A 26,658-nucleotide genomic window follows, 5' to 3' on the forward strand; every position below is an offset into this window, starting at 1 on the left:
GCCATAGAAGGATACTGAAAATCTGGTGAACTTATCATATAAGCAATGAGGAGGTTCTTCGCAGAATCTGCAAGGAAGGGAACATGGAAAACGCTGACAAGAAGAAGGGACATGTATTGTGACATTAAGGAGTAGCTTCCATGGTACCTGATGGAGCTGTAGAGGGTAAAAACTGCAGGGGAAGACAGAATTAGTGATAGAATCAAAACTATCAATTCATTCAGTTGTAATTTTTGTATCAGTTACATAATTATCCATTCATTTCTTTCAGGTATATCTGGTCTGTATGCGTAACCAAATGGAAACAGTCAATAAAGCCCATTTTAGTTCTGCATATTGACTGAATTACCTATTCTTTCTTTTCAAGTGAAATCAGTCTGTGGTACTTCCATTAGTTGAACTAACATAATGGTATACAATCATGGTACGCACAACCCCGGAGGGTAGCTCTACCACTGAGGGCATTTGAAGACATCTCAGGGAGTAAGTTAGCATTAAAATAAACATTATACATTCATTTAATTATGTACTGAACACACTAATTTTTCTTTTCATTGCTTAAAACTGATTGGATGTATTGCCATGGAGAAAGTGGTTCCAGATGCAATTCGCGTAACTAATTAAGCTGTATTGTTCGCAAAACAAAGTTCAGCATAAAAACGTTCCCTTAGGGGTAAGTGAAGAAGAAAGGAACCCTGCCAAATTTGTTTGAGTTTTTGCATTCCATTTTCCTGAAAAGTTATGATGTCCATTAACTAAAAACTAATCTGGCCCCATAGATTATGTGTGCATCTTGTGTGCTCCCATTGCAAGAAAATGGTTCAGTTGCTGGTGGCATGTTTGTACTGTACATCAACTGGGCCTCCTCGAGCTGGCGCAATACTGACCTGCAGTAGGAGACTGCTGGCAGCTGGGCCACCTCCTGATACTGGCCGCACTCTTGGCGGCATCAGGAGCCTGCCAGCAGTCGTGCCATATGCCATGGGGGGGGGGGGGGGGGGGGGGGGAAGACTGTTAAACTAAAAGACTTGGTGAAAACATTCATACAGCAGACATGGCCACAGAGACTTGCTTCATTTAATTGGGGAAAAAAACTGACTGAAGGGAAAGACAACTGCCTGAATATCAGTTGTGAAAGACATTCTGTTGTTACATCACTACAGATGGGAATATATTCAACAAAAATGATTAAACTGGGGGTGAGAGAGAGAGAGAGAGAGAGAGAGAGAGAGAGAGAGAGAGCACCAAAGACATGTGGCAGTGTGTTTCAAGTCTTAAGTGGTCTGCACTCTACTATGAGAAGTTCTATCAGATGAATAGTAGGGGCTCCAAAATCACATAAACTAGATGTAAGCTCCATTAGCTAATCCGACACCCTTGTGATGCATTTACAGTGCAGATATCATGCTGACAATATAAGCAAAAGATAGACTGCTACTCACTGTGAAGATGACATGTTGAGTTGCACACAGACACAACAAATAGACACTTACACATTAGCTTTCAGCCAATGCCTTTTTCAGAAGGGGAAAACACACACACACACACACACACACACACACACACACACACACACACACACACACACACACATTCATTCACCAGAAGAAAGCACATTTCACGCACACATGACCGCCATGTCCAGCAGTTTGGACGAGAATGCAACTGTCATGTAGAACAGAAACAGCAATCTGGAAGAGCTGAGGATGGGAAAAGGACAACAGGATACAGGTGAGTGGAGAGAAGAGTGCTATCTGCCACAGTGTGCTGGTGTGTGTGTGTGTGTGTGTGTGTGTGTGTGTGTGTGTGTGTGTGTGTGTGTGTGTGTCGGGGGGGGGGGGGGGGGGGGGGAGAGGAATGAGGAAGGGGAAAAAACAAGCAGGTGCACTGACAGATGGCAGCACATGAATAAAGTGAGTGGATGAGAATAGGGAGGAGGAGGTAGGACAAAAGCGGTGGAAACTGTTGGGTGAAGGGTGGGCGGAGAGTAGGTTACTGTAGATTCAGGCCAGGATAATTTAGGAAATGGAGAATGTGTTCTAAAGATAATTCCCATCTGCGCAGTTCAAAAAAGTTAGCGTTGGATGGGAGGATCCAGATGGTCCGGTTGTGAAGCAGCCACTGAAATCAAGCATGTTATGTTCAGATTCTACCCTGTTCTTGGCCACAGTTGGGCAGTGGCTGTTTATCCTGGTGGACACTGGCTGGAAGTAATACCTATACAAAAAGCTGTGCAATGATTCCAACAGAGCTGTTACATGACATGGTTGCTTTCACACATAGCCCAGCCTCTGGGGGAGGTAGGATAAGCCCTGTAACAGGACTGGAATAGGAAGTGTGGGTGGTGGACTGGACAGGTCTCCTACCCGGGTCTTCCAGAAGGATATAATCCCTATGGCAAGGGATTAGACTTGGGAGTGACATAGGGATGGACTTGGATGTTGTGGAGGTTGGGTGGGTGACAGAAAACCACTTTAGAAGGTTGGGAAGAATCTTGGATAGGACATCAATCATTTCAAGGCATGTTGATAAGTAAAGTAAGCCCTGACAAAGAATGTGGTTCAGTTGTTCCAGTCTGGAGTGATGAAGGGGTAGCACTTGTTTGTATCTGGTTCTTGGGGGTGGTGGTAAAATTGGGGTATGTATGGGGAAATGGCACGAGAGATTTGTTTGTGGACTGGGGGACAGTGCTTGTCTGTGAAGGCCTTGCTGAGACCCTCAGCATACTGACCAAGGTGTTGATGGGATGGCGGCATCTGTCAAAATACAGATGCAATTGGTGGTTTTAATGTGGACAGAGATATGGATGGAGCCTTCAGAGAGGAGGTAGTCTACGTCCAGGAAGGTGACACATTGTGTTGAGGAGGACCAGGTGAAGTGGATGGGACAGAAGGTGTTGATATTGTTAAGGAATGAGAATAGGAGGTCTTGGGCCTGAGTCCAGATCGTGAAGATCTCATCAATGAACTTGAACCAGACTAGGGGTTTGGCGCTTTGGGAGGTTAGGAAGGTCTTCTTTACATGGCCCATAAACAGGTTGGCATGGCTGTGTCATGGATTTGTTTGTATACCTTTGCTTCAGAGGACCAGTAGTTGTGAGTTAGGATAAAGTTGGTATGATGTAAAGAATGAGGTAGTGGGTTTGGATTGTGAAGGACACTGAGAAAGGTTTTGTTCAACAGTGTTCACTTCCATACAGCTTGGCCACATGAGGACGGCATACCTGCAGTGACAAGATTTCCCTTGCCCACCATAGTGAGGGTCTCATCAAGCCCTAGTACGCAAACAGATATCCCGTGCCATTCCCGACAAACCATTGCCAATCCTAACCCCCAGCCTAGAAAATAGGGTTTTACATCACACAGGGAGACCATAATCTTAACTTTTTCCATTAATAATTAACCCTCAAAAACCAGGGTAAATGTGCTGATATTTGGTTATCTTTACTTTGTTGGATGGATAAAATGGATACACTGTCTTTCCACATGTGCACACTAATCCTCATCTGAAGTAAAAGATTAATGTGGAATACCATACCCACAACAATATATAAGTTCTTTGAGGGGTAATTGTGACAGGATTTCGCCGATTTTGCTGCGCCATAACAATGCCTGTTACTGAAAGGAGGTGGCTGTTTCAAATCAGAACGGATACATTCTGCGTTTTGTTTATTGAAGACATCTCACTTTAATTGTCATCAATTTCCTCCGCAAAAAATATTGACTCTAAAAATCACTGAGCCACATGAATTATTATTGATAATAATAATAACAATAATAATAATAATAATAATAAATTATTATTAGAGAAGGATTCATCCTTAGTCCTGTTATGGGCCAGGTATTGACACACATCTCTCTACTTGCCTGATAGTTCGATTTTAACCTTGATTTGTAACTATTGAGGAAACAAATAGCAGTTTTAACCTTCAGTGTTAAAGTGAGTTGGTGGCTCTGGTGTGACTGCTGGCAGCCGTATGGTTCACTTAATTCCCTTCAGTGGTGCCACCCACTCTGACAAAGGGCTCTCCCCGAGGCCAGCATGCCATTAAAGCAAAACTACCTACCATGGATGTCACTGCCTTAAGTCCTTGTGTTCCAAATAAGAAAAACATATCAATGAAAATAATTTATTTCCCATTTTTGAAACTTAATGTAACTGGATAAATTAAAAAATCTCACCAAGCAGTGGCAGGAGAACACCCGGGGTTCTGGACGACTTTTCCAAAGTATCCCAATTTCCTAAACCTTACCAGTCCTTTTACTTCATCTCCCTTCCTTTCCCTTCAGCCCCTCTAGGAGGAGGAGCCACTGGCTCCCGAAGATTGCACTTTTCTTCTGCCACCATTTGGTGGATACCTTTTTTAAATAAGATAAATATGTACTCTTGGACACTCAATGTGGTAGGAGAGGAAGGGGGCAGCTCAGGCACAAACTGTGCATTCCCTGCTTAGTCAGGGGCCTACCACCACGCAGGTGTTGTGTAGATCGCCACACTACTGAGAAATTCTGAAGACAAAACAGAGACCGAACCCAGTAATGGGATCCATTTGTAAATGATTCAAATAGGTAGTTGGACTTAATAAAAAGGCAAAGCTGAGTAACTGAAAGCAGAACAGGGTCAAATCAACATCGAAAAAGGCATCTGTTGGAGATTAAGTTGAAGGAAAAGAGAGAGTTCAAAACCCGTACTGCATTACAGGAAGAGGAGAAATGCTGCAATAGTTCATGGCATACAAAATAGTTCTAGATAACTGGTGGGAGGGTGGGAGAGGGGGTGGGGGGAAGGGGTGTCACCTGCTACATCATAAAAAATATTTATTCTGAAAGACAGCAGACTAATGAAATCAAAAACTTCACATGGTGTAACAAATGTTTTTTTCTCTCTAGGTACGTGCAGTTTTTTAAGTTATTATCTGTGAAAACAGAGTCAAAAAATCATAATACATGTCATCTTTCATATGTACTCTATTATGCTCTACTTTCATAAATTTATTAAGCAATAGTTTTATAAATTCATACTATGCATGTGGCTGTATCCAGTGTTCGGCTGTCTTCATCCCATTCCTGAAGTCAATTTGAATCTGAATTTTTGCTGTCAATTCTGTATAGTTATTTTTGTGTGTGTTTAATACTGTGTCTAAACTGCACTCCAGCTATCACAACCCAAATTTTAGTGCATTTATAATTATAGTTGAAACTGCAGTAGCAATGCTTTTTCATACCGTTGCAGCGTTTAATCCTAAAGCTTGGATCAAGTAAGTAGGCAGCCACAGGTACACAGTATAGCGCACCAGCTTCAGACAAAGCACTGCAACAGCCATCTCCGCAACAAGTGGAAGTCTCCAAAGTTCAAGCAATGATGATCGTGGCCGTGATGAAGAACCAGTCTGAACAGATGGGTGCTCTTTGCCAGGTACAACTATCCCAAAGTCAGTTGGTAATCGCATTGACATCCATGCAAGAAGTGATAGAGCAAGAACCACTGCACCCATTGGTAAGTAGACAAGACGCCAACCATATGCCGCTTGCAGCCACACTGCCAGACCTGTAGCTGCAGCACCACCAGCATATGCTGATGTTGACATTAGTCCAAATATAGTGTTTAGTGTCCTATCTGGAAACCTGAAATCACAAATACAAGAAAATTATTTAAAGTACTAAAAGTATCATGGGAGAAGAGAAAAATACAGCATCTCAAAGTGAAAATGTGGTAGCCCCTGGAACAAATTTTAAACAGAGATCAAATATCAGCTGGTCACCCAAGGACAAGTATCACTTGGAAAAAGGATAGATACCATGTTTTCAGAATTGCATCACAAATACAATTAGAATCCTTCAATACAGAAAGTGTTTTTGTATGCATTATACATCCTCATAATAAATGCATGTCCCTATTTAACAAAACTAGATCTAAATTTACAGGGTGTCTCCAACACAGAGTCAAAACGGTACAGATAGTATACGATCTGTGATTGAGTACTTCAAGAACAAGCATTAATCATCAAAAATGACTATTTAGTCTTTTACCAACAAACATTATTTCAGTCTTTGACATTCTAAAGGTAATGTGAATAAAATACAGAGAGAAAACATCTGTTATCTACAACTTGCACAGAAACAAGACTGCAGTTATTAAGAGTTGGAGGACATAGAAATTGAGAGAGAGAGAGAAAGAGAGAGGGGGGGGGAGGGAGAGGATGGCGGGGGGGGGGGGGGGTAGTAGCATATCCCCAATGTGATTCATTATGTAAATTAAGCAAACAATAAAGACAACCAAGGAGACATTTTGAGAGAATTACAAATCAGTTGGAAGAAATAATACCTTCGGTTTGCTGATGACAGTCTAATCATGTCAGAGATGGCACAGGACTTTAAAGAGTGGTTGAATGGAATGGACAGTGTCTAGAAAAGGTCATCAACAAAAGTAGAACAATGGTAATACAGTGCGATCAAAGTCATGCACACGAAGATAAATGTGTACCTAAATAAGAGATGCATAACATTCATTTGATCAGCCACTGCAAAATAGCACTAAAGGTGGTGTTGATAACCAACGAAGATGCCAATGCAAAGGGTAGAGGTTGTGTGATATCTGTAGTATTGCGCTGCTGATTACTTAGTAAACATGTAATTTTCCCAAGAGTAATAAATTTTCATTGTTCAAAAGTATTTGGTCTGTTGTTCTTATACACACACTGAGGATCAGTTCCATATATGAAGAGGACTACGAGACCAGCCTTTTTGATGAGCGCTCAAGTGGGTGAGGCAAAGATGCGATGCTGAATTCGCCTGAAAAGAGTTTGATGAAACTGTCCAATCTCAGATTTAGTATTGCAGTGCTTAGAAAGTGATGCAAAATTTAAAATTTCATGTGTACCATGTTTGTAGTGTGCAGAAATTGAAGTCAAAGTACAAGGAAAAGTCTCTAGCATACTGTACATCGTTTTGGTCAGTTGTTGACGTCCACTGAATCTCAGAAATGGACCATGGTTCTTTTTTTTCCTTCACTGATTAGGCATGGTTTCACTTTAGTGGATTATATGGGTGAAAACTCAAAACTTAAGAATTTGGTCAACTGAAAATCTCCACGTGTTCCATTAAAACACCTTGCACTGTCAGAAAATTAGAGCGTGGTGTGCTGTATCATGTCGTCAAAAAGTGAAGCCTATTTTCTTTGAGACTACAGTGAAAAGTATTGTGTACCAAGATGAAGTTACACAATTTATTTTGCTTATTGAGGCTCATGTACACAACAGATTGAGCAATGCTGGGATTAGGCTACAACCCTGTCGCACTCCCTTCTCAACTGCTGCTTCCCTTTCATGTCATGACTCCTAATAGCTGTCTGGTTTCTATACAAGTTAGAAAAACTTTTTCTTTCTGTATTTTATCACTGCAACCATCAAAATTTCAAAGGGTGTAGTTTAGTCAACATTGTCAAACAGTTTCTCAAAATGTACAAATGCTATAAATGTCGATTTGCCTTTCTTCAACCTGTCTTCTAAGATGAGATGTACAGTCAAGCATTGCTTCCAGGGTTCCTATATTTCTCGGGAACTCAAACTGGTCTTCCCCAACATTGGCTCCCACCAGTTTTACCTTTCTTCTGTAAATAATTCATGTCAGCAGTTTGGAACCATGACTTATTAAACTGACTGTTCTTGCCTGTCAACACATGCATTATTTTGGAATGGGAATTATTACATTCTTCTTGAAGCCTGAGGGTATTTTGCCAGTCTTACATATCTTGCACCCAGGTGGAATAGTTTTGCCACTCTTCAAAGGATCTCAGTAATTCTGAGGGAGTGTCATTTACTCCAAGGGACTTGTTTCGACTTTGAAGCTTCAAAGTCCTGTCACGTTCATCTCGTACTATGTTATCTCCCATTTCAACTTCCTTTACCTTCCCTACTCATTCTATAATACTATCTTCAACACTGTTTCTCATGTACAGCCCTCCTACCTACTTTTTCCACCTATCAACCATTCCTTCGTTGCTTAGTATGGGCTATCCACCTTAGCTTTTAATATTCATACAGCTGCTTCTCTTTTCTCCAAGGATTTTGTTAATTTTGCTACTGATGGCATCTCTCTTTCCCATGTCATGCATGCTTCAATGACTTCCATTCCTGCTTATGTCTTTGGTATTTTTTTGTCAACCTCATTTTTTACATATATTTTCCTTCTGTCTTCATTTGATGTATTTTTATACTTTTCCCTCTGGTCAAATTCAACATCTCCTATGTTATCCAAGTATTAGTACTAGGCCTGTTCTTTTCACCTATCGATCATCTGCTGCTTTCTTCACTACTTCATCTGTTAAGCATACACATTCATCATCTGCCATGTTCAGTCAGTCATTATCTAATGCTCCCATTGAAACTCACAACTACTTCTGTTTATTTCAACTTATCGAGGTCCCATCTCCTTAATTTCACAACTTTGTGCAGTATTTTCAATTTTAATCTGCTGTTTATAATCAATAAATTATGTTCAGAGTCCATAACTACTCCTGGAAATGTCTTCCAGTTAAAATCTGGATTTAAATACTCCTTTTATACAATCAATAGAGAACTTTCTAGTGACCCAGGTCTCTTCCACATATACAATCTTCTTTCGTGATTCTTAAGACAATTGTTAGCAATTTCCAGTTGCCCATCATTAACTTTTTGTGTGCCATAACTATCTGAATAATTTCCTTTATATCATTATACATTCCTTCAATCTCTTCTTCATTTGTGGAGGTAATTAGCATATAAACTTTTACTACTGTGGTGCATGCTGCCTACGTGTATTTTGGCTAAAATAATTTGTTCACTAAGCTATTCATCGTTATACCCTTTTTTTTAATTCATTACTACACCTATCCTGCATAGTCCTATTTCATTGTGTGTCGATAGCCCTGTACTGATCTCACCAGAAGTTCTGTTATGCTTATCAGCACATTTTGCAAATTTGCAGTATATTTAACTTCAACTATCTATTTTCCTTTTGAAACCTCTAACCTATCTAATTGATTAAGGGATCTAATATTTCATGCTCCAACCTGAGGTTTGATAGTTTTGTTTTCCCTGATGGTTATATTCTGGGTAATTCTTATCCAGAGATCTGAATGGATCACTATTTTACCTTCAAAATGTTTTACCTGAGAGGATGCCATCACTTAATCACACAGTACAGCTGCATATCATTGCAGAAAAAAATGGGGGAAAATGGCTATAGTTTCCCCCTTGCTGACAGCTGTTCACAGTAACAGCACAGCACAGCACAGCAAGGGCATGTTGGCTAATGTTGCAGGGCCAGATCAGTCGATCAACCAGACTATTGCCCACCTGCAACTACGGATAAGAATGCTGCCCCTTTTCTGGAACCATGGGTTAGTCTGGCCCCTCTGCATATACCCTTCTGTTGTGGCTATTTGTACTGTTGAGGCATGCAGACTATCTCATCTTGGCAAGATCACGGGTTGTGGAGAGACCTCCTCTCTACACTTTGCATTACTGTTTTCAGTTAAGTGGATTCATGTTGCTCCTGCATGTTTTCTAATGTTGTCTGCCCACTTTCCTTTTAGTAATTGTCTTCTTTTACCACTCGAAAGCCAGAAAAGGACTTCATATCCCCATCTATAATCCATTTGCCAATCCATGTCCTGCCCCCTTCTGTTAATTTTCATAATCCAAATTAATATCTTACACTTCAGCCTGTTTGTTATCCATCCATCCATTACTCACTCAGCAACACTCAGTTTCCCCAAATGGTTTTCATATTGAAAATCCACACCATACTGCCATTTGTCAAACCTGACACTACACACCAATTGCAAACTTTGTTTCAAACCTATTGTAGCTTGGTCTTCGAAACTTTGCAGAACAGTTACTCCTGGGTTTGTTTCTTTCACTGCCCTAAAAACAAGGAACTTAACAATTTGTTGTATGCCTTCAATACTTCTGTTTCATCTCTCAAACGAATCAAATGTTTAAAGGAAGTTCTAAATACTTTTAAAATACTCTGTTTTCAGTTACTGATGTAACGTGATTCTACCCAACAATAAATATAACTGCACCTTCTCACATTCTCTCAAAGATATTTCCGAATAGTTTTATGGAGTTATCCACATTCTATAATGTTGCTACAAAACACTCTCACTTCCTCTTTAATAGTTGCCTAGAAATATTTCAAATTTTCTCTCTAACCCCCTCTGCACCTGCAACATCTTTTATTGCTTGCATAAGTACCTTTGATAAATAGCTGATGATTGGGTATAATCTATTTGTTAGTATGCTAAGGTTGTAATTTGGATCTGGTATTTCTTCATTTAATCATGTCTGGTAGTCTCTCTCTTTTTTCCAACTTTGTCTTCATTATTCCTCCACACAGTGAGATGCTATGGCCACTTCAAAGTCTCGTGTGGTTTAGAATCATCAGATCCTGTGCAATTCCCTTGTTGTTTGATAAAATAGTGAATTTCATTTTTTGTTCCACTTTGAATGTGTCAAGTACATTTTCTATTTATTTTCTTCAGGATGACTGCAGAGAAAACCCAATCTTACTGGCAAAAAAACTATTGCCTTGTCCGTGTCACTTCTACAGCCATAATGAAAAATCAAGTTTTAGTTTTTGTCCTACTTTTGAGTTAGCACTCCATCTCCCAGATTATAATTTCTGGTGGGATCTTCTGCCAGTTTATTGAAGTCTTTCTATCTCCTCCCCGTAATGTGAGCCCATAGGTGCACAGAGTAATTATTTCTGTGGAAGAGATTCTTTATTTTTAAAACAAATTTTCCCATTCTGTCCAAGATTGCTACATATATGTTTTTAAATTATTTCTTGATTACAATAAAGCCTAGTTCTGAAATTCCTACTTGCTCTGTTTCACCATAATAGCACACCTTTCCCAATTTTAATTCAATTTGTTTTTTGATCAATATCCAATTATATATCATTTGATTTAAACTATAACATGTCTTTCAGTTTATTTATACACATGTTACATTTGTTTATGTCAAGAGCCAATTTTACAACCAGCAACATGTGTCAATTCTCAGCAGGTTTTGTTCCACTTCACTAAAATCTTATGTTGTTGAAATTTCCCTATTTACCACATACTTTCAAAGCTTTTAAGATCACTTTTTCTTAATATACTTCCCTAACATATTTCTTTGGTACAGTTGCTGTAAGTAATTGAGGATAAGATAATCTTTATACTTCCTGGCGAAGATTTCATACACGTGTACAGCAAGCCACTACCAAGACCCTTAGTCTGATTCTGAGACAACTAAGAATGATGAACTAGATACTACGACTTCTCAAAATAAATAAGGGTGCCATGTTACAGTATATTCCCATAGCCATGCTTCTCTTTACTGGACGAGAACCAGTGACCAAAAAACATCTGTTCTGCACAAAATGTTTGTCAATCCACGCATGTGGCAGTGAGTTCCACTGATTGAAGTTTGGTCTGGGCTAGCTGACTGACATTGGAATTAAGTCACTTGGGTCAAACACGATAGGCACAAAAAAAACCACCACATTAAAATTCTTAATATCAACTTACTCCTATTCTTGAGTTATTACAATTCCTAAACATCTAATTATTTATTTTGATTATGTCAGATACACAGATAATGCAAACTATTACAATGATATTAACAAGCACAGAACATACAATTAAATATGAACCTGCATGGTTTGTGAAATATTCCTTCGTTATTTCTGTCGTGTGATAAAATACAAGCTGAATATCAAAGGCAGTTCAAAACAACAGTGAAAGACACTGTATTTCATTACATTTGGTAAACCTGAAAGAAGCTTTTGTGGCATCATGCACATACTGACAATAAAAATTTCAATTGTTCATTGTACCATGCAGCTAGGCACTTGCAGCAGGCTGGCCAAGCAGGACCCTGAGCTGCTCCACAAAGTGCCAACAACAACATTGGGCCTGCAAATCCACTCCAAGCACCAATAGCTGTCGCTACAGTGCCTGCTACAGCCAGAGATGCTGCCGCTGTAAGACGTGGTCCCATACGATCAGCAGTGGCACCACCGAGTGCCTGTGCCAAGGCATAAGGCAGTAGTAGTGCAGTGTCTAGCAAGCCCAGACGAGATCTAGATAGCCCCAGTTCCTTGGCCATTCCAACCTGCAAATGGGTAGACAGCACCAATATTATCTCAGTTGCATTAATAAACCACATAATTTCACTCAACACTGTCAGTGCACAATAAAAGATGACAATGACATTAAAAAGGAAACACTTCCTGAGGTTCTTCAAGTATTTGTTTGATCATAAACTAACTTTCAGCTACTTATGCACATGTGTTTTTTAGTTAAATTTGTAAAACAATTTACTGTTTAACTGCATACGATGATAATTATAAGCATCTCTGGCCATTCTCAAGTGACGACTGAATGGTACAACAACAGGTAAAGTGACTTGCAACTTACACAGATATTATGGATACAGATGATTGATTAAATGGTGAGATACAGTGTGTTAATTTTTTAATTATGAAGAAATTACTAAGTTAATAAAAAGGAGCAATAAAGTTGAGTTTACTATTGTAATCTGACATTTGCACAACTTAAAGTTAACTTCACAGAATTTAGGAAGGAGGTAATATTTGCACTTTTAAGACATTGTGTGTCTTATTAACTGATTTCAAACATTTCTATCTTTCTATTTCTGACAGTACGTAAAATATCAAAATGCCCTTAATGTGGGTAGTTTTCTGTTAAAAGAAGTTACAAAAAGATTTATTTCTATATTTCCTAGGCTCCAAGTTCTCTCATGTTCTGATAACCTAATTGACATAGGCCTCTCTGACTGATGCACACACTTTCATACACTATTTGCTACAGGTTTCACTGTGTCTTTACTGCTGAATTCACCGTAAAACAGATCTGTAGCTGGAAGACTAACTTTTTTTTTTTTTTTTGCAACACTCTTTGAAATTCTGCTAAAATATGGGACAGTGCACCTGTTTTTGTAACTACTGATTGGCTAGTTTTGGTCAGAATTACATAAGTGGTAATTTTACACAGAAGTTTCACTACTATTGACAAGCATTTTACAACAACAACAACCACCTAATTTATTAATAATAATTATTTAATAATAAATAAAAAAGATACAATTAAACCATTGGCATAGAGAGCTACGTATAAAATCACTGGCCAAGCACAGAGAAAAAGTAACCACTTGCCAGTCAGGCAGAGCTGTGCAAATTAGGTTATCTGAATACAAAAGAACCTGGAGATTAGAACAGACATAAATCAATCTTTTCAGAATATCTTTCAACAAAAAATTACTCACACGCTTTAATTTGTGACTTTTACACAGTGATATGAAAAGCAGAAAGATTACACTACCGGAAATCAATAAATATATTACACAGAATGCTATCTTAGTTTTAAATAACCAAGTACAATTCCATTTTTCACTCAGTTAAAAATGCTTCAGTCAATGAAAGTATCAGTTAACAATAGTTAATTCAACTTTACTTTTAATTTATTGTTAAAAATATAATATCTGGTGTCTTCCTGGCATATTTCTAACTCTGAGAATTCTTGGATATTTGTCTGGATCATGTCATAAGTTCTGCTCGATATTTCGGCAAAAAAGCTTGTAGTGATCTTCAAGTGGTTCCTTATGGCTGCTGCTCCGCTCTTGTCGATGTTCTATACACATTGGCTGTTACCCCCACCACCCCCTCTGCTCATGTTGCTATGTGTGCAGTCACAGCAATAGGTAGCAGCAGTGGCGGTGAAGGTAGTGGTGCCAGGTTGCAAACTGTGACATTCAGTGTCCACATTTTCATTGTCAGGTCTGGACAGCGGCAGATGTTACTCCTGTGCTCAAAATATAAACAAAAAATGTACGAACTTCTTGATGATGCAGTGCACAGGAAGACAGAATAAGATCTGTCAAGTTGCCTCTGGAGGAAAAACACTGAACATCTGTGCAGTACCTTCAATGTGAACACTGTTAATAAACTCTGACCATGAGCTGCTGCACCACCACAGCTGTATGAGCTGCCAAAAGTTCACAAAGGGGGCATTCCACAGTATCCCACAGTTGGAAATGTAGGAGCACCAACATATGGCTTGGCCATACACCTAACTGTTCTCCTGAGTCCATCTGTGGGGAAAGGAAAACATCACATCTGCAATTCCATTCATTTTGTATATCTACAAAAACTTCACCTCACTGATAGTGACCTGTTGGTGAGTTGTCATGACCCTCTTCACCAGGGTACCACTAAAGGAATTCATGGAATTGATAAACAGGAAATTTGAGACCAACCTGATGAAGATCTTTGAGTTTGTGCTTACCTCAATTTACTTCCTGTTCAATGGAAATTACAGCTACAGTTGGGTGGGACAGGATGGCACCCTCCCCCTTCTTGATGTCTTGGTGAAATGGAAACCATATAGCAACCTGGAATTCACTGTGTATAGAAAACCTACACACTGACCAGTATCTACATGTTCCCAGTAATCACCACAACTCCCAGCACAAAGGAATTTTATGCACACTTGTTCATAGGGTGCAATCCCAGCAGCAAGCAGAAAGGGCTTGTGTTTTGGCAGGTTGTACTTAGAGAACAGCAGGAAGAAACAGAGGAGCACAAATCACTAGCACACATCCTCTTTGTTGTGCTACTATATTTGGTAAAGAACAACCTAGGCCTTTGCAAACCAGCAGTCTACCAAATCCCATTAGTACGGCAAAGCATACATTTGGGAAACTGTGTGAATTGTATAAGAGATGTGCCATGAGCACCACACAGAAGTACGCCAGACCACCAAATCAGCAGTGGCCAACAATAGTACAAAAACTGACCATACTACAGACTACAACAATAGTAAGACACTTACGCAATCTTCCTCCTCCTGGGATTGTGCGATAAAAGAGGTAATTTAAAGAGTCTAATTAACAAGGGCAGTGGCCTACAGCTGATCCCAGTAAGTAACCTTGCAGTAAGCATAGAAAAAGAAAAGCATTCCCACATAGTGACACCAACCCTTGACAGCAGTGCAGACACAGGAGATTACAGTTCACAGCCTGGCACCGCTACTCGTATCATAGCCCCACCCGCTGTGGCAGCTGCACAGATAGCAACATAAGCAGCAGCAGGAGGAGGAGGAGGAGGAGGCATAGCAGCCAATGTATGTAGGATAAGTGCGGAGCAACAGTCATCAGGAACCACCAAAATATGGTAATGAATCTGCCTGCCAAAATATTGTCGAGAAATAAAAATGTGACACGGTCAGGCATCTCTTAATTCTACAAGTAGAGAAGTAATACTTTTCTTTGTAAATATCCTGTATCATCATTTTACAAGTTTTCTGTATCGGTAAAGTCTCGACTCATTTTATCTGTGATTGCATCATCCGATGGTGGCCTAAGAAGCTGAAAGCCAGTTTGTAATCAAATAAATAATATTTGCAGAACACCTGAACATGGTTTATTTATTAGTGTGAACTACCCAACTGTTTTTCACAGCTAATATCAGTTGAAATAAGTCAGTAAAATTAAATGACTGATTAGTCGCACTTCTTTTGACAATGAATCTGGGTTCTCATAACAACCTTTAGTATTAGTATTTTTATTTAATTAATAATTTTACTTATTTCTGTTGCATAAAAATATTTTTCCATTCTCCATTAACCAAGTGATTTATCTCTGGAGATGCTCGATAAGAAATAAGACACAGCTAAACAAGAACAAGAGTTTATTATGACCACAATACAGATATTTACTAACAAAGGAAAACTCTTCTCAATAAAAAAATAAAATAACTTCTCCGACACTAACAGGCATATGCCTCAAATGCACAATGAATAAATGTAGTGGGACATAAGGACTATGCCACTGATAATCCCTAACGACTGAGGTTGAGCATTGGGCGTAGTTGACCAACAGGTACACCACGGGATATCGCTGGAAAGTCTTAGGTCCCACTATGGTGACTTCTGACTGGGCACTGACTGATGGGCTGCTAAGAGCCAGCACATGAATTGGCCCAGATCTTTGGTGGAATGTACTGCTGACGTGTTGGCTCAAGCCGCCCCATCTAGCCAGGGCTGTGAGGAATTCATGCCGATCCAGTTTGCAAGCATTACACAGCGAAAGAAATAGGTTCCTGTCACAGAGGACATCAGGTGGAGCTTGTCCTGCCGTCTGTCATGCTTGTTGTGATTGATACAGTCTGAGGATGTAATGCCTTGTTCATATACAAACCCTTCGTGCTTCTGTGTGAGGGCTTGCCAACCCTTTAGGCAAACATTGGGTACAAGGCACCAAGCATTTTTGTTTCTTTAACTGGAATGAGGTTACAATTTTTCTAGCCTATTTTCATATGTGAAGCTCTTACTCTAAGTCACAAAATATCAGCAATACATCAAACTAGACATAGGATGTTTGGGTGCAATAGAGTGATGAAGAAAGTATGAAGTTTTAGTTGAAAAAGTTACCTGTTCCAGACGCAAAAAATTTATAATGGAAAGCCTATATGTCATTAAATCATAAACCTCAAAAAAGAATTTACTCTAGAACTGAAAAACCTATGGAAAAAGCCACTGACTGAGGTTGCATCTACAATTACTCTGCAAATATTTGTAAATAGAAAAGGAACATTCTTCTTCAACAGAAACAGGAGCATATTTTATTTTTAAATGGTAATGCACATTTTTGCATTCTGGCATGGCATCTACAACTCTGCATACAACCTAAAGGTTATTACAGGTAGACACAGCAGCTTTTAATCGAGTACCACATCTAGTGATAAAGGGGAAATCTGATAAAGGAAGTCTTTTTATACATTTACTTTTGTATTATGGAAAATCATTTATCAAGATTTACCAAACACGAGTTACAAATTTATGTAAGTGTATGCATCTTAATACTTCACTATCTCTATAATATAGTGCATTATGCAGATAATGTGTGGTAAGGTACAGAACACAGACTTGAGATTTGGGAAGACAAGTAACATGTAAGGAAATTTATGTGTAAGCATACCTTACCATATTTCATTCCATCAAGCCACTATACAAACCATGCATTGTTAAAACTTCACATTGTGGTGAAACTGTTTATTTTTTCCAGGAGAAGTTCACAAAGAATCTGTTTCCCTTTTTCTTTACTAAAGTGTATCACTAAAATACTCAACATGTTTGTTCTGTACATCAGTGTTTCATATAGAATAAAATATACTGAATCATCAGAAACTACTTGCCCTACTTGAGATATTTTTTTTTTCATGTAGAAGCTGGAGGTATTACTTTCTTAAGGTAATCTCTTTGGTAATGGACTTTTCAGTACGCTTCCAAATACGATTTCATAATGGGACTGTTGGGGCAAGAAAGTACCACGTAGCAGAAATGCCACCACTGTGTCAAACATTTTTCTTACTTTTTGGAGTTGAAGATACCAGTGGCTCATCAATAAGTAGCGTGTTACCACATTGTTTCCACTTTGTAGTTCCTTCACCACATTATTTGCACTTTTTAGTTCCTTATTCTTGCCATGTTTTGTGTTTTCCAGAAGCTGCAGAATGCAATTTCATATATGGTTTTCAGAAATTGTGACAGAGGCATTACAAATAATACCTTACACCCTGAGAATAATCACTACTACTGAACAATGTCACACATTCTTTCATCACCCACTTTGGATCCTGCCAGCTTTAATGAAGACAAAAGTGCAAAATTAAACAAGCAGAACATCATCATAAGTTGCATTGGCAACACTCTTCACTGTATGCGACATACTGAAACCCAAAATGCTTCTGCATATGGTGTGGTCACCCTTTGAACAGCACGGTGACCCTTGTTAGCAATTACTTGAGTAGTTTCTCCTCCCATGAATTTTCACAGACAATTCAAGTAAAACAGGAACAACTTTTGTTGTTACATTAGCCTTTTTGTGATTGATTTACTCAGTTGTTAAAAGCACTTCAATTTTCTCTTACATATTTTATTTGGGATTTTAAAATTTTTTGTTTGTTATTCATGACAAGATGATAGTATCTTGTATTACTAAACTACAATTCTTTCTTCACTATATACAAAGTGTCAAAACATTTCTGTTCAGAGTATTATGGTACTGCTTTTACTTCTCTTTGTAACTTTACGCGTATTTAGGCAAGCTAATCAGCTGCCTAGGGTTAGTACAAGGTGAGGTGAATTTTTTTTTTAAGCTGTGCGGCCCCAGGGCCAATGAACAATGCGGCTGGGCTGGCTGCCATGGCTGCTCCAGGTGAGTGCATGCACTAACAAAGGACCGGATGTGGGGAAAATCCCTAAGCTGGGAATGTGGACAGCTGTTACTCGCATGGACTTTGTGCAGGAGATGCTCCGAGAAATGGCAGTGTCTCAGACAATCTTAAAAATGGTTAGGTTACTGCTCTCTCAGATCTGATGATAGCTCACATCAAATATTAATGTAAATCTGAATACATTTACAATCTCAGAAAAGTGAGGCACGTCCAATGACAGAACAGTATTTCAATATCTTTAAAACTAAAGAAGTTTATATCTCACGGCGAATATAAACTTTCACAATGAACCTCTGAATTAATAACTTCTAATCGCTTCAAGCAATTTCAACATAATGATATCTCAGATGGCAGCATTGTGCTACAGCTATTGTCCCTGAAAGCTATGTGTGTGTGTATCTATTCTATTTATTGACTTATAACATCTTTTAAATGCTTTCATTATGCAAATGTTACTCAAAACATCCATTCTCCACATTTACAAAGCAAATGAATATAGCATCAGTGCCTCATATTTTGTCATACTCTTGTATTTATTTACTGAACCTTCAGTATTTAGAAAGTCACTTTACTTAAATATTGATTGCAAGTGCTAATAAAAAACTGTGCTAATTTAAAACTGGTCAATCGCATGTGTTAGCAGACATCACAACTGAAAAGAGAACCGAAAGATGCTTCTGTTAAGAAGATGTAAATAATTGTTTAAATACTATTTAGCAATAATCTGTAATCATTTACCATGAGTATACTTGCACAAGAATACTGCCATATTCATTTATGGACAAATTTTTAATATAGTTATTGTATTACTATGATTTATAATTATTGTACTTTACCTGGATACGACAATGTTTATAACATTTCTTTATTTAAATATTATTATAACACGTAAGTTTAGTCCATTATGTGGTCAACTTGAATCACACCATGTCTGTAGAGATTGAGAATGACGTATTTTTGATGGGAATGACCTTCTGCCGAAGAGTTTGACAGTGGCAGAACAGTGCTAGTCACGTGAAGACTGACTTCTCGAGTGAAGAGCTCTAGGGAGCGAGCCTGGACACACTGTATTGAGTGCCTGAAGAAAGCAGACTGCCTATGGTAATGTGAGAGATTCACCGATCTAGGTGATGGATTCTGAGTAGGAATGGCTGCTACAATACTCTCTAACTTTTGAAGGGACTAACTCATGAGAGATCTGAATGTGCACCAGGAACTGAGAACAGATTGAGTACAGGTTACTATTCTTTCTACCATTTACGTGTATCATCATGTTGAACTTTGAACTGTTCTGAGCTGATGAATATTTCGTATACTGTGATCATGAAATGGACTTAGTTTTCGCAAGTCTTTGATGACTATTTAGTTTGAGTATTTTGCTACCATCCTTGTAACACACTCAACGTAACTTGACTGCATTTGATAAGGGTATTTTCTGTCTTCATGAAAGAAGGTTGTATACATGGAAGAACCCTGGAGATGCTAGAAGGTTTCAGATAGATTATATAATGGTAAGACAGATATTTAGGAACCAGGTTTTAAATTGTAAGACATTTCCAAGGGCAGATGTGGACTCTGACCACAATCTATTGGTTATGAACTGTAGATTAAAACTGAAGAAACTGCAAAAAAGTGGGAATTTAAGGAGATGAGACCTGGATAAGCTGACTAAACCAGAGGTTATACAGAGTTTCGGGGAGAGCATAACAGAACAATTGACAGGAATGGGGGAAAGACATACAGTAGAAGAAGAAGAATGGGTAGCTTTGAGGGATGAAGTAGTGAAGGCAGCAGAGGATCAAGTAGGTAAAAAGACAAGGGCTAGTAGAACTCCTTGGGTAACAGAAGAAATATTGAATTTAATTGATGAAAGGAGAAAATATTAAAATGCAGTAAATGAAGCAGGCAAAAAGGAATGCAAATGTCTCAAAAATGAGATTGACAGGGAGTGCAAAGTGGCTAAGCAGGGATGGCTAGAGGACAAATGTAAGGATGTAGAGGCTTATCTCAATAGGGGTAAGATAGATACTGCCTACGGGAAAATTAAAGAGACCTTTGGAGAAAAGACAGCCATTTGTATGAATATCAAGAGCTCAGATGGAAACCCAGTTCTAAGCAAAGAAGGGAAAGCAGAAAGGTGGAAGGAGTATATAGAGGGTCTATACAAGGGTGATGTACTTGAGAACAATATTATGGAAATGGAAGAGGATGTAGATGAAGATGAAATGGGAGATATGATACTGCATCAAGAGTTTGACAGAGCACTGAAAGATCTGAGTCGAAACAAGGCCCCGGGAGTAGACAACATTCCATTAGAACTACTGACGGCCTTCGGAGAGCCAGTCCTGACAAAATTCTACCATCTGGTGAGCAAGATGTATGAGACAGGCGAAATACCCTCAGACTTAAAGAAGAATATAATAATTCCAATCCCAAAGAAAGCAGGTGTTGACAGATGTGAAAATTACCGAACAATCAGTTTAATAATCCACAGCTGCACAATACTAATGCAAATTCTTTACAGACAAATGGAAAAACTAGAAGAAGCTGACCTCAGGGAAGATCAGTTTGGATTCCGTAGAAATATTGGAACACATGAGGCAATACTGACCCTACGACTTATCTTAGAAGCTAGATTAAGGAAAGGCAAACCTATGTTTCTAGCATTTGTAGACTTAGAGAAAGATTTTGACAATGTTGACTGGAATACTCTCTTTCAAATTCTGAAGGTGGCAGGGGTAAAATACAGGGAGCGAAAGGCTATTTACGATTTGTACAGAAACCAGATGGCAGATGTAAGAGTCGAGGGGCATGAAAGGGAAGCAGTGGTTGGGAAGGGAGTGAGACAGGGTTGTAGCCCTTCCCCCAATGTTATTCAATCTTTATATTGAGCAAGCAATGAAGGAAACAAAAGAAAAATTCGGAGTAGGTATTAAAATCCATGGAGAAGAAATAATAACTTTGAGGTTCGCCGGTGACTTAATTCTGTCAGAGACAGCAGAGGACCTGAACGAACAGTTGAACAGAATGGACAGTGTCTTGAAAGGAGGATATACAATGAACATCAACAAAAGCAAAACAAGGATAATGGAATGTAACTGAATTAAGTCGGGCAATGCTGAGAGAATTATATTACGAAATGAGACACTTAAAGTAGTAAAGGAGTTTTGCTATTTGGGCAGCAAAATAACTGATGATGGTCGAAGTAGAGAGGATATAAAATGTAGACTGGCAATGGCAAGGAAAGCATTTCTGAAGAAGAGAAATTTGTTAACATCGAATATAGATTGAAGTGTCAGGATGTCGTTTCTGAAAGTATTTGTATGAAATGTAACCATGTACGGAAGTGAAACATGGATGATAAATAGTTTGGACAAGAAGAGAATAGAAGCTTTCAAAATGTGGTGCTACAGAAGAATGCTGAAGATTAGATGGGTAGATCACATAACTAATGAGGAGGTTTTGAATAGGATTGGGGAGAAGAGAAGTTTGTGGCACAACTTGACTAGAAGAAGGGATCAGTTGGTAGGACATGTTCTGAGGCATCAAGGGATCACCAATTTAGTATTGGAGGGCAGCGTGGAGGGTAAAAATCGTAGAGGGAGACCAAGAGATGAATACACTAAGCAGATTCAAAAGGATGTAGGTTGCAGTAAGTACTGGGAGGTGAAGAAGCTTGCAAAGGATAGAGTAGCATGGAGAGCTGCATCAAACCAGTCTCAGGACTGAAGACAACAACAACAACAACAACAACAACAACAACAACAACAACAACAACAACAACAATAGTATAAACTATTTGCCTGCAGGATCATAGGTACAGTTTATCATCTGCAGCAAATTAGTTGAGGAGCATGAAAGCAAATGTGCTCTACCCTATGGCATGCACAGCCCAAGTATCTAAGGTACAAGTAATATTAGGCAAAGTCACAACTGGTTTGCTCGTATGGGATGCTGTCTGAAGAGCAGCTACACTCAGCAGTTAATGCTAAGTACTGTCGCAATTGGGAGCTCGTCCAGGATATGAATCTAATCCAAGATGAATTGTAATTGTAGTGCTAACACTTAACAGTATTCTGTGAGCCAGGTCCAAAATCTACTGCATGATAGGCAGTTTGTGTGAAGGCTCCAAGCATAAGATTTTGCAGCAGTTATGTGTGTGATGATCTGTAGCAAAAGTTAGGCATGGGAAAGTTAGCTGTGAAACTTCAAGAAAGAAGGAGGCTATGCAGACGCAAGCTGAGTTCGAGTCTACAGCGACTAGCAGCAGCAGCAGCAGCAGCAGCAGCAGCAGCGAAGACTTCAACGGCATGTGAGCAGCAGTAGCGGCCACGACAATGTGGGCCACTGGCAGCAAAGTCGAGTTCATCGACAGCACCTGCATTTTCAGCAGCACAAGTACAACAGAAGCAGCCAGCATACTCACAAGTTAAGGACTTGTACCAACAGTATTAATATGTGTAAAACCGCAGGGTCATCACCAGTGATGGAGCTTCCAGTGATTAAGCGATCACCCAGGATGTGTGGTTAAAATGATGTTAATGGGCCAGATAGTCCAAAATCTGAGCATGGTGATAGGTACCTCGATAAGGGCGATATCAGTGGAGCAGATAGTATGAAATCAGATAAAGGAGATGTAACTGAAGATGATTCCATGGCATGGTTAAGGAAAATTCTAACAAATTTGAACTCTAAAATGGGGGTCTTGGGTAGGAACATAGGTACAGCAAAAACAGAAATAGGTGCAGTAGAGACAAGTGTTGCAGAAACAGCAAAAGCTGATGTGAAGAAAATTAAATCAGATATAGAAGGCATGATTGATTCAAAATTAGAAGCTATAAGGGATGATGCAGACAAAATTTCTGAGAAGGTTGGCCTGGTTAAACCAGAGTTGACACTATAGAAAAAGATTTTGGGGACAAGTTGGAAAAGACACATTGGAAAAGACACATTACGAGCTGGGTGGCAATGTTAAGAAGCAAAATCCACTTGAAGTGACCAGTAAGTCAATTAACAATTTGTCTGGTAGAGTGTAGGAAAGAGGTAATGAAAGACAGACAGCAGTTGGAAGCAGAGATTTATAAGGAAGCTGTGCAGCATGAACAACATTTTAATGATAAGAGGGAAAAATTGAATTCTTAAGCAGTGAATCAGGCTACTACTGTGATAGGTGTTACATGGGTTCATTAAAATACCATCCAGGTGCTTGCTGTGTGGTTTTGTGATAGTGTTGGAAGTGGCAAAGATTAAGTTTGCTAAAAGACATCTTGAGGGCAGTGCACAATCATGGGCAAATTTAATGAGTGCTTTATATACTAGCTATGAAGAGTTTGAGAATTGTTTCCTGATCAAATTGTGGAGTGAAGCGAAAGAAACGTGACTTCAGAATGAGTTCCTAAATGGCTCCAGTTTCAAACAGGAAAGTGGGTCGCTGCGGGGATTTTTGCGCATAGGAACTACCTAAGTTGATGAATATACATCATCCATTGGAAGTGTTGACAGAGATTATGATGCTCAGTCTGACAAATTCCATCGATGAATTTTTAGGTTTAGTTTAGAAACTTAACAAGGCGCTGAAGCTCAAAACACACAGTGGGAACAGTAGACAACGAAATGGGTTCCAGTATAGGAACAAAATTAATATCCACAATAATTATAATAATCATAACAGAAATTATTATCAGCGTAATAATAATTTTCAAGGGGAAAATGGAAACTGGAACTTTTGTAAATGAAACCAAAACCTGGAATTAAGAGTTGAGGGGCAGGAGCCTCATGAAATGCAACATTAGAATAAGAGGTCGGAAAACTAGAGGTCGCCGCATCTCACGCCCAGAGCTAGCAAAATAAACCAGCATTGAAAGGGATATGTTATTTCAAAATTCTGTCAGTGTTGAAAATTCGGCAAGGATGTCACAAATGTTGGAAATGAAGGTTAGAACAAGTAAGAATAAAATGGGAAATAATTTTACGCAGCACAACTGTAAAGAGGGCGCAAAAGAAAGGTTGTAAATACGTACAGAAATTTGATAATGAGGATATGGGGCTGAAAAATTTATTTTGTGAAAGGAAAGTGAATGTTGGAAGGAATGTGTATTTGGTGGAAAATTCTATACTCAGAAGAGAGGCTGAGGTCAATCTGGTGTCGGTTAGTCCGTCAGTGAGAGAGCACCGTGTGTTCCTGCTGCTAATAAGGCGGGTACACCATTCGTTTACTACATATCTTTACGTACGAGTTTCAAACAGGAGCGAGTTCAGAAATGGATAGGCACTGTGATTGCTGTGTACAGATGCGAGCTGAGTTGATGATCCTTTGCTCACAGCTGCAGGCAGTGCTGGCTTCCATCACACAGCTTGAGACTGCTGCCAAGGGGCATCACCGTGGGGGTTCGGACGCGGGGATGCGAGGGAAGTCTAGCACGACACGTGTCCCCCAATCGATCCACTGCTGTGGCCGCCCCGGGTACTGCCTACACTGAGGTTGACCCCTCACCTGTGGTCGAGTGGGAGATCATTTCAAAGTCTGGCAGGCAGTGAAACACTTTCCGTGGGGCTGATCATAGGGCCTGCCCGGTTCGTTTGACGAAGATATAATCGTCCAGCCTGTTCCAGAGGAAGCTTCTCGGCCTGCAAGGTCTGGGCATTCATAGAGGATAGGTTTACTGGTAGTTGGGAGCTCCTTAGGAATATGGCTGCCAAGGAGGGGAAGGAAGCCAGTGTGCACTCCGTGTGCACACCGGGAGGGGGGGGTCATTCCAGATGTGGAAAGGGAGCTTCCGGATGCCATGAGGTGTACAGGGTGCAGCCAACATCAGATGGTAGCCCATGTCGGTACCAATGATGTGTCTCTCTTTGGATCGGAGGAGATTCTTTCTGGCTTTGGGCGGCTAGCAGAAATTGTAAAGACTGCCAGTCTTGCTTGCGAGATTAAGGCGGAGCTCACAATCTGCAGCATCGGCGACATAACCGACTGTGGTCCTTTGGTGCAGAGCCGAGTGGAGGGTCTGAATCAGAGGCTCAGGTGGTTCTGTGACTGTGTAGGATTCAGATTCCTTGATTTGCGTCATTGGGTGGTGGGTTTCTGGGTTCTGCTTAATTGGTCAGGAGTCCACTACACACAGGAAGTAGCTACATGGGTAGCAGGTGCTGTGTGGAAGGGACTGGGCAGTTTTTTAGGTGAGAGTGTCTCTGGAAGCCACAGAAAGAGCGTCTGTCTAAAAGGGGGTAGGTAAAACACAGTAACGTAGTTGTAGAAACTATTGATATTGTACTTGTAAACTGTCATAGCTGTGTTGGGAAAGAACCTGAGCTCCAAGCCATAACAGAAAGCACTGAAGCTCAAATAGTTGTAGGTACAGAGAGCTGGCTAAAGCTGGAAATAAGTTCAGCCGAAATTTTTCAGACGATCAGTGTTCAGAAAGGATAGATTAAATACAGTTGGTGGTGGAGTATTTATTGCTGTCAGAAGCAGTTTGCCTTTTATTGAAATTGAAGTGGATGGTTCCTGAGAAATAGTACGGGTAGAGGTTATACTTGACAATCTGACTCAACTATTAATTGGATCGTTTTACCGAGCCCCGACTCAGAAGATATACTTGCTGAACAGTTCAAAGAAAACTTGAGTCATTTCAAATAGGTACCCCACTCATACAGTTATAGTAGGTGGCGACTTCAATCTACCCTCGATATTCTGGAAAAATTGTATGTTTAAAGCCGGCGGCAGGCATAAATCATCATCCAAAATTGTACTGAATGCTATCTCAGAAAATTATTTTCAACAATTAGTTCATGAGCCTACTCTAAGCATAAATGGTTGCAAAAGCGTACTTGACCTCTTAGCAACAAATAATCCTGGACAAATAGGGAGTATCATGACGAATACAGGGATTAGCGACCACAAGTCAGTTGCTGCTAGGCTGAATACCGTAACACCCGCAACCATCAAAGTGAAATGCAAAGTACATCTATTTAAAGAAAAGCTGATAAAAATGCTCTAAACACATTTTAAAGAGACAGTGTCCACTACTCCTGATCTGATCACATAAGCGTGGTAAAGATGTGGAATGATTTCAAACTAGTAGTATTGACGGCAGTTAGATATATAAAACATAAATTAATAAGTGATGGTACTGATCCCCCATGGTACACAAAATGTGCCAGATCACAATTGCAGAAGCAATGAAAAAAGCACGCCAAATTTAAAACAACACAAAATCCCAAAGATTGGCAAATTTTTGCAGAAGTTCGAAATATAGCGTGTGCTTCAATGCGAGATGCTTTTAATAATTTCCACAACGAATCTCTGACTCCGAATCTGGAAGAAAACCCAAAGAGATTTGGGGCATATATAAAGCACACCAGTGGCAAGATGCAA

The 26,658-nt window shown here is 39.5% G+C and overlaps 1 protein-coding gene across 1 annotated transcript in view; it reads right to left on the reverse strand.

Moving 5' to 3' along the window:
- The window catches only part of LOC126191097 (uncharacterized), a 53,110-nt gene that overhangs the window by 18,551 nt on the left and 7,901 nt on the right, over positions 1–26,658 (reverse strand). The window contains exons 2-3 of the mRNA XM_049931827.1: positions 11,865–12,142; positions 5,225–5,624 (exon numbers count right to left, since the gene is read on the reverse strand). Coding sequence (XP_049787784.1) covers positions 5,225–5,624; positions 11,865–12,142 — 678 coding nt within the window. The remainder of the gene's footprint in view (positions 1–5,224; positions 5,625–11,864; positions 12,143–26,658) is intronic.

This window comes from Schistocerca cancellata, chromosome 6 (assembly GCF_023864275.1).
Source record: "Schistocerca cancellata isolate TAMUIC-IGC-003103 chromosome 6, iqSchCanc2.1, whole genome shotgun sequence".
Classification (NCBI taxonomy): Eukaryota; Metazoa; Arthropoda; class Insecta; order Orthoptera; family Acrididae; genus Schistocerca; species Schistocerca cancellata.